General features: G+C 47.0%; 2 protein-coding genes across 4 annotated transcripts in view; both read right to left on the reverse strand.

Annotated features, from left to right (window-relative positions):
- LOC109117433 overlaps positions 1 to 9,323 on the reverse strand; it is a 10,045-nt gene extending 722 nt beyond the window's left edge. Inside the window, exons 1-2 of the mRNA XM_019204635.1 lie at positions 9,232 to 9,323; positions 7,566 to 7,733 (exon numbers count right to left, since the gene is read on the reverse strand). Coding sequence (XP_019060180.1) covers positions 7,566 to 7,733; positions 9,232 to 9,323 — 260 coding nt within the window. The remainder of the gene's footprint in view (positions 1 to 7,565; positions 7,734 to 9,231) is intronic.
- Positions 1 to 9,541, reverse strand: part of Plekha2 (pleckstrin homology domain containing A2) — a 58,298-nt gene extending 48,757 nt beyond the window's left edge. The window contains exon 1 of one of the 3 annotated variants that reach the window (XM_010605021.2): positions 9,477 to 9,541. The gene's annotated coding sequence lies outside the window, so the exon portion shown is untranslated. Of the gene's footprint in view, positions 1 to 5,984; positions 6,066 to 7,941; positions 8,004 to 9,476 lie in introns of those variants that run through there. The other 2 variants (XM_010605030.3, XM_010605023.3) reach the window with 2 other exon arrangements.

Genomic DNA, 9,541 nt, shown 5'->3' on the forward strand with positions numbered 1-9,541 from the left:
AAAAAAAAAAAAAAAAAAAAAAAATACCTTAAAAAACCGAGCAAATACCCTCCAGGCCAACCTACTTGCAGAGACAGAATCTCTTCAAGCTGCCTGACTACAGCTACCCAGTGACATCTCTAAGAGAATCCAGACTCCAAGATGACCATGCTGGGCCCAGGTGAGACGGACAGAGTCCAACGTAATGCTGGCTTTCAATTTCCCCTTTTCCAACCCCCGAGGTTAATCAACGTCTCCCCTCAAGCCCTCGGCATCCAGAAGGCACACTCTTTCCAAAAGTCTCCCAGCGTCCGCTTCTACTGCCGGGAATTCCCACTTGCATGGATCCCCTGATAGGAAAAGCCCCTAGTGGACCAAAAAGGAAAGACAAGAAATATAATTCGGCTCTACAATATATCCAGGATTTCCAGAAGGGTGGAGGAGGGAGTCCGAGGTCCCAAGAAGCCACCGAGTCACGGGCTCATCAAGAGGTGGAGAGGAGACGGAGGAGAGATCAGCTGTGAGAGAGCCAAGCATCACAGCCGCTGACCACACAGAAAGCACTCAGTGCACAGAACGCAGACCTGCGGCCCTCAGCCTGCATGGACTGAGCGTTTCTCCTGGTCTCCTTGGAAGACCCTTGGTCACAACAGTAGCTCAGACTTGGCACACAGAACCTGTTCTCCCAAGGCCCCCATATCCCCTCTCACTTCTTCAACCACGTCACCGTCTTCTTCCACGTCTTCTCTGGATTTTCCTCTATGGAAATCACCTCTGCTCCCCACCCTCAGCCTCCACTAACAAGTGGAGAGCAAAGAGGTGCGGGCAACTGGTACCAAAGAGTCGAAGAATTCTGCTCACCAACATGTATGCAGACCTCAGCACCATATATCCAGTCAAGCAGAATCAGAAAATTCTTTTCTACAAAACTGTTCATACCATTTACCCTGGACGCACTATTCCAGGTAATCTAGAGGTGACCGAAAGGGAGAAGATACACAGGTTCTATGCAAACATTACACCATTTAACAGAAGGGACTGGGGCATCAGAGGATTCTGGTGCCTGTGTGTGGCCTGGAACCCATCCCTGCAGATACCAAAGTCAACTCTACCGACACCTAAAGTGTCCCCTACCAAACCCAAGGAAAATCTGGTCCTTAAAAATATCCTCCTGACTCTCACAACACTCCTGCTATTATAAAATTTTAATCAGTGTCTCACTACCAAAATTCACTTACCTTACATTGCCCCCCACACACCTGCTGTTGGTGGTGCTAAAGATGAAGCCCAGGACCTCACACCTGTTAGGCAAGCCCTGGGTCACAGTGCTCCACCCCCAGCCCTTAAACTGCATTTTCATCTGAGGCCCGAGCGCCCACACCCATCCTCACCCCGTTCCCCCAGGGCAGCCCTGAGGCCCACATCATGACAGTGAACCTGCCGGCCCTCTCTTAGGATGACAGGCAGCGCCTGCCCTGGAGTAGAGCACCAGACAACCCTCCGTGATAGTCCTTTCACTTCTGAACTCATACAATGAGACCATCCAGCAAGTAGTTTCCCAGCTTCACAACACCAGGTTGACGAGGAACACGGAAGATCTGTACGAGAAGGGGGAGTCTCTGCCCCTCTCCGGACATCCTGTCTTTCCAAAGCAAGCAAAACCTCCCTAGTGTTTTCTGGTTCCGGTACAAAAACCATACTATAACGATGCTGGAAGGTTTTTAAAGATCACTCCAGCCAACTATCTTCACTTTTGCAAACTTCTCCATGTCCCTATCCACACAACCGGCCTTTCTTTACATTTAAAATGGTACCACACACATTTACCATGTTGGCACACAGTGTCTTTAATTACCATTTTTCTTCATTAGCTTGCAGTACATAGTAGTGGTGTTGACTCTGGGGAACGAATACTTGCGCATAACATATCTTGGTCACTTTTGTTCCCATAATCATTCTTTTTAAAGGTTGCAAACATTATTGCATTGGCTTTACTATAATTTAACCACTTCTCTGTGATCAGACTGTTAGGTTACAGCCAGTTTTTGCTATAAGCAATGCTTTTCTTTCATACTTTCATGCCTTGTTTCTTCCTTCACACAGAGAAAGCATCATTTCCAAGTCATAGTACCATTAGGTCTTAGGCTGTGATCTTCTGTAACTGTTGAGACCTATTACAAAATTACTTTCTAAACATCTTTTACCTCTTTATGTTGCAACTACTAGTATAGTTACCATCGTTGTAATCTCACACTCATTGAATGCACTCACTATTTTAAGTGGCTGCTAGTCTGAAATATTCAGTAGCTACTCAGGCTGAGCACTCCTTCACGTCTGTTCCCCACGTCACCTGCATTCCCTAGACTTTGATAAATGCAAACCAAGAGTGTTTGTACACACAGTCTGTCTGTCATCTGTCATTTTTGTTTGTTTTTTGAGACAGGTTCTCACTACGTAGTTCAGACTTCTCTGGAACTCACCGCAATCCTCCTGCCTCAGCTTCCCAAGTGCTGGGATTACAGGCGTGTGCCACCACACCTGGCACATAATCTGTCTGTCTATCCCTCTCTCTCTCTCTGCCTTTCACACACACACACACACACACACACACACACACACACACTCACACTCACAGGCATGCATGCACAACACGGCCCCACATAATTGAAATAACTAATATTTTAATCAAAAGTAAAATAAAAAGAAAAGTTTTATATGATCCTATTTCTTCAGTAGAGTACAAATTCCTAAGCATGTGCTGTACATGAAAATAAACTAAATATTTAGTTTTGCTAAAAGTGAAATAGACCAAGAAAGTGAGTTTGCATAAAGTTGCCCATTAATCAACAGTAGTGAGTGGGTTAAATGGGAATTAAATGGATTCCTGGCTCACCTTTGCCAGGGACAAAACGACCTCCAGGAGCAGGTGAAAGGCTGCCCACCACAGACAGAAATGGGGGGGCCTCTGCCTGAAATAAATACCTCTTCTACCCATCCCACTGGCAATTCACAGCAAGAATAAAATGGAGACATTTATTAGGCCCATGTCACATCATACAGGAGACAGTTGGGAGGGCTGAGACCCTAGGAAAATAGAATATACCCAACAGGAGAGGGAAGTCTGAGACAGGCTGGAAACAGAAGACTGCTGCTTAAAACAGGCAGCATCCACTTGTAAAACAATCCAGGATGTGTATATAGTCAGGACAGGAGGAGGGACCTCTCTAGTGAGACATCTGGCTAAAAACATCAGTGCCCTTTTACCTAGTGATTCTACTTTTAAGTAAATGGGTACAGATTAAAATACAAAGATGGAGGCTGGGGATTTGGCTCAGTGGTTCTGCTGCCTGCTTCTCAAGTGCAAGGGTCCAGGTTCAATCCCCGCTACCAAAAACACAACAACAACGAAAAAAAAAAAAAAAAGATGGCCACTGCAATAAAATTTATAATTTAAAAATTGTATATTTCAATGATGGGTAACGCACTCTCGATCAACTAAATTATTCTTATATATGAATTTTTAAAAGGCTAGGTAGCCACAAAATATGAACTGTTATTCTCTATGGGTTATAGGTGAATTTCATTTACTTCTATATATTTTTCCGTATTTTCCAAGTTTTCTACACAGAACATATTACTTTATTTGGAAGAGAAAGCGAGTTAATTCCACAACACCCCCACCCCTAGCACATAAAGCTGAGAATATATTTCTCAATATGCCAGAGTCCACAAACAAACAAAATCATGCCTAACTTAAAGCTCCTTCCTCTGTTCTGCCCTCCAGTACTAAGAACTGAACCCAGAGCCTTGGAACTGAGCTATACCATTAGCCCTTTTAGAATGTTTTTTTATTTTGAGACAGGCTCACTAAGCTGTTAAATAGTTTGATTGGGACTGGAACTTGTATCCTCCTGCCTCAGCTTGTCAGAGCCAGGTATACATACAACAGGCTTAAAATAGCCTCATGGGTCTTCTCTGCTGTTTCAAAAACCTAAGTCTAATAAATCAGTATCTTACACACTGGCAGACACCTGCCCAGAGGGCTCTGCACCTCCAACTTACTGAGTTCCCTACTTCGTACTGACTCAGCTCCTAAGAGTCACATCCTCAGTCCTGCTGCTGGGTTCCTCACAAGATCAGCCCATGGCCCTGGGGCCAACACAACATTCAGGCCCAAGTCCTTGTGCAATGCTTCTCTAAGCTGCACAATGTCCAGATAAAAAAGAAAAAAAATCCTGGCAAGGACCCCCAGGTTTTCCTTCTGAGGAGGTGAGGTTGACATTTGAAAATAAACAGGTAGCCACATGTGGTGGAGCACGTACACACACAGTGCAGCTACTCAAAAATCTAAAGCAGGATGATCACTTGAGCCCAGGAGGTTAGGGCCGGCCTAGGCAACACAGCAAAACCTCTTTCCAAAACTACTACTACTGGGCTAGGGATTTAGCTCAGCAGTTCCACTGCCTGCCTCATAAGCACAAGGACCAGAGTTTGATCCTTGGTACCAAAACAAAACAAAAACAAAACTACTACTACTAATAATAATAATTAAGATAATTAAATAGCTGGATGGATAAATGAAAATATAGATAGACAATTCAATTTTTTAACAAGAGGCTATTGAGCTATTAAGTCATAAGAGCTGCAGTTTGGGGTGGGGCGTGTCGCTCAGTGGTAGAGCATTTGCTCAGCACAGGCAGGACCCTGGGTTCAACCGTTAGTATCAGCAAAAAAAATTTTTTAATTAAAACATTAAGTTGTAGGGCCCAGGATTTAGCTCAGTGGTTCTGCCACCTCCCTTGCAAGTGCAAGGTCTTGAGTTCGATCCTTGGTACAAAAAGAAAGAAAGAAAGAAGCAAGCAAGCAAACAAGCAAGCAAAACATTACGCTGTGGTTCGCTACATCAGCACTCTTGATTTTTAAAATAGCTAACACAGTTTTGAAACAAAAGAAATACTAGAGTGAAATACAGGTGATTCATCCCCCTGACTATTCTGATATATTTGAGATCAATAAAAAGGAGAGGCTGGGACAAGAGAAAAGGCCTTAGATGGTATCGTCCAGATTACAAAATAATCTACAACCTCAGTTCAAGATCCTTTTCTTTTAAATTGAGAGATTCTCTGTGATGGCAGGATAGGGACTCGACTTACTAGGTAGGATCTTGTTCCAGAAAGATTAAAGAGCACATCTCGCCAATCGAGGGATACACAATGAGTACAGCTGCTGTCTTGGGCCCTCCCAGAACACAGACCAGAGAAAGCAGCAGCAGAAGCAGGGAGATCGGAAAAGGGCTGAGCTTGTAAGAGGAGAAAGTTTATTAGAAGACACCAGAGGTGTCCGAGAGGCCAGTAATAGCCAGAAACAGAGGGGTGGATGTTAAGGGCAGGTGTGAACCACAGCTCGAGCATGTGGGGTCGCAGCAGCAGAGTTTGTGTGTGCTTAGATGTGAATACACACTAGCGCGTGCCATGGAGACACAGGGCCCCGTGACGCTAACGGTCCAGTAAAAACAACAACACACACGAGTGCTAGGGGTTGCAGAGCACAGCCCTTAGAGGGGGCCAAAGATCTGAACGTAAGACGTGTGAAACATCCATTTCTTCCTGGATATCGCTGCATCTTGCAAATGATTATAAGAGCAGATTCCAAACAGTCTAAGTCAGGAGAATAATGTGAGAAAGAAGGGGATGTTCTGGGACCGACTTCCCGGAGGAAGCTGGGTAGGAATGCAAACACCCTCCGGAATGCAGAGGTGCAGAAAGGGCGCCCACCAATCCCCACAGGGCCCAAAGGCCCAGACCCCAGCAATGGGGGGAGAGAAGGGAAGACACACTTAAGAAGGCATTTTAAAAGGGAAATAAATATACAAAGGCAAAAGTAACAGAAAAGTGATACCACCAAGATGAAGATGCCAAAAACAACAAAATGTTTTAAAGACTTATGATCTCTCTGAACAGCCACTTCTCCATGCTCGGCTGGTGCAACCCTTACGTGACAAAGACCTGCACTCTGAAGGTGTCGCAGACCATCCGGCAGAAAGATCACTGGAGCAGGCAGGCAGTCACATCCGGTCTATAAATGACCTGCAGAAGCGGAGATTTCACATTCAGAATCTTGAAAAATCCCCACTTAGAACACACAAGAACACAGCTTCACTGTGGGGCTTCTTACAACAGCTGCCCAGGAGGCCCGGAGCTCTACCCCACTGTGTTAACCAGAGGGCAGCGAAACAGGGCAGAGAGAGAGAAAAAGAAAACATCATGACTTCCTCTACCTCAGTCTTCCGCGCAGGGCAGGGGGAAGTGGCTCGGTGTGTCTGCCTGAAGGCCAGCCTCCATTTAGGGAAGGAACAGGGACTGGGTGCGGCAAGAAAGATATGCAGGTGACAACGATCAGCTCAGCACGAGTGTTTTTTTAACTTTTGCAAGATGACTATTAAGAAGGGTGTGCTGACTGCTGCCCATCCACACGGGGGGGAAGTGAGACAGCACGGGCTTTAGAATGAGACAGACCTAGATTCAAATGTGGACGAGCTACTTAACTCTTCCAGGCCCATTCCTTCTCTGAGACACAGAGACAATCAATTTACCTACTTCAAAAGTTGCTACACAGATTATAAAAAATAACGTGTGAGAAGTACTCAACATGAGGACTGGTACAGAAAAAGCACTAAACAAATACTACTGTTACAACATGCGCTCAGCACTGAGGTGCAGGCTGACTAACAAGGCCCTGGGTTCAATCCTTAGCACCCAAAACAAACAGTACCAAAAAGCCTGTGTGTGAAATAGAGAGAGAGCCGGGCCCAACAAATCATATACGTTGCCATTACTGCTGTCTTCATCCAGGACCGACAGCTACAGGGCCCATCTCTACTCCACAAACGTCAGCGAGCCAACATTAATGGAAAGCGTGCACCAACAGAGCCCCTCACAAGTAAGCACACCATCTCCCTCGCCTTGCCTGGACTCCAAGAACCATCACATTTCCCACCTCAAAAAGATGTTAAACGCAAAATCCAAGAGGCCCACAAACTCTGTTCGGCTGGGCCACCTGAAAGCTGAGAACACCCAGGCTGGACTCTCGGGTTCCCAGGAAAAGACTGCAGCTGCCTCGCTGCTGCTGCGGCTGCTGCTGCTGCTGCTGCATGTGTCCAGCCAAGGCACAGGCCCAGCCTTCGGTTTAGTGAGTCCCGCAGTCCTTGCCTTTGCACTTTAGCAGCAGAGGACAAAAGGACCTTACAATCTATCCTCTTTATCTCAGCCGGCCTCTGTGGGCCAAAACATACACCACAGGCTCAACGCTGGGAGCTTTTGCCCACTCTGGGTGGCAGGAGGAGCCCCAGGAGGGCTGAGACCTCCACTGTGAAAGAACCAAGTCAGCCTTTAATCAGCAGCAAGCCACTTCAACCCGATGGGGTCAGGGCAGAGAAGGAAGGAAAGGCAAACTACAGAGGGAAGATAACCACAAGGCCTAAAGGCTGGAAGGGGAGACCAGAGCAACTAAACTGGGAACAGAGTATCTTCAGTTACAGCCCCGCTGCACCAAGAGAAAAGGACGAGCCACCCCCTCAACAGCCCTACCTCCCAGCCTGTCCAAATCCCTGGTTCAGGAACGACTTATACAGCAGGGCAGAGGCTCTTCTCTTCCCATAGGCTGCTACACTGTAATATTTGCTCTGCTCCTTTCCTTCCAAGCCTAACAGACTAGCTAGCTGGAGTCCTACCCAGCTCACTGAGACAGATGAGAAACTGAAAGTAAGGCCACCCAAACCACTCACAGTGGGCAGCGGGGAGGAAGCTGAGCTACCCAAGGTCCTCTTTCTGAGGCTTAGGTCGATTTCAGCCAGAATCAGGAGAGCCACCGCAGTTTCAGGGAATCCAAAGGGTACCTGCTGCACAGTGGTCCACAGCAAGGTCTAATCTGAGTCAAGCAGCCTTGTACTGGGGCAGCACCCACCTGTGCACCTGCCCCAGGGGAAGGACAAGAAACCATCCAGGAAGTGCCAGCTGCATGCACACAAGCTCCTGCTCCCCAGGTCTTCCTAGTGTGCTAGCACTGTGGGTAAACACCTGGCAAGCCATCTGGAAGGCAGCCCTGGAGCCTGACTGACAGGGCTGATATCTGGCCCTTCCCACTTTTGTGTTTTTGGTTTTTTTTTTCCTTTTTGGCATGCTGGAGATCCCTGCTACATGTGTTAAGCAAGCATTCTACCGTTACATTTCACTCCAGACCCCCTTCCCCCTTTTGAAGAATTTCTCCATTGGCAGCTCTATGTCTTCAGGATTTAATTTAACCTTGGTAAAATACCAAACTGAATACTGTTCAGCTCACCACGATAAGTGCATGGAATCTGCAAGCCCTACTTCCCTACACAGTACAGAGAAGAGGTCAATGACAAGGAAAAAGAACTGTTGGCAAAAATCCTCCACCAAACGTCAGGCACTTTCCAAATCAATGCCCAGGTAATTACCCATCTGTGAAATAAGCAAAGTGCCCCTTATCTGCCAGCTAAAACCCCACTAGGATTGCCACAATGTCAGAGTGAAGGGGAGAAAGACTTACAAATAGAACCAAAGATGCGAAGCACAGTGGTGCACGCCTGTAATCCCAGCAGTTGGGAGGCTGAGGCAGGAGGATCACTACAAGTTCCAGGCCAGCCTGGGCTACGTAGTGAGTTCAAGTCCAACCTGGACGACACAGCGAGATCCTATCTCAAAAAAACCAAACCAAAACAAAACAAAAAATTGAACCAAAGGATACATAAGGTCTTGGATACTAAAGGTCTAATAGCAAACTCACATAGTTTGGTGAATCCAATTTCTATTGATTGAACTGCTGCCACATTGCTATTTTTCTTCCATCTCAACAAGTGCAAACAATTCATGCACTGGCATTTAGCACTGATTCAACAGACATTTCCTTAGCATCTAGTGCCTGTCCTGCAATGGGCTGGTTAGAGTCCATCTCTACCATGGTAAAGCGATCTGCTTTCAAGGGTCACACCCAGGAGAAAGCACACAGAGGAGAAAACATGTGCACCGATGATGCACTTTGCAGCAGCCTCTCAAAACAGGCACGGGCTCCCACCATCAGATGGCCTGCTCCCTAACGATGGGGCTGCAGGCCTTTCACTCAGGCCTTACATATCCTTATTAACCAAAAGACATCAACTGGCAGCAACCGAAATGAAAACAAAAACTATTCTCCCAAGATCCTTGGCTTTGCTGTTGCCGAAAGCTTTGTCACCAAAGAAAAGCCAACGACGAAGGAACGAGGCGGACAAATATATTAAGAACAACACCGGGACCACTCTGTAGCTTTGGCCGCAGTGCAACCATCACGCAGCACTGAGAGAAACCTCCGGGCCGCAGCAGCCGGCGCCCTGGCTCAACGCCCCTCGCCCACCTCTGGCTCCTTCTCGGGTGTTAACGTTCCCCGAAAGACCCATCTGAAGTCCCACAGAAAGGGTGCAGATGAAGCGGAAGACGCACCTCGAACCCCTGCGGCCCGAGAAGGAAGGAAGGCTTCCGGGCGAGCGGCGGGGCAGGGCGGCCGG

Source organism: Fukomys damarensis, unplaced genomic scaffold, assembly GCF_012274545.1.
Source record: "Fukomys damarensis isolate Sample0158 unplaced genomic scaffold, DMR_v1.0_HiC HiC_scaffold_18, whole genome shotgun sequence".
NCBI classification, from domain to species: Eukaryota; Metazoa; Chordata; class Mammalia; order Rodentia; family Bathyergidae; genus Fukomys; species Fukomys damarensis.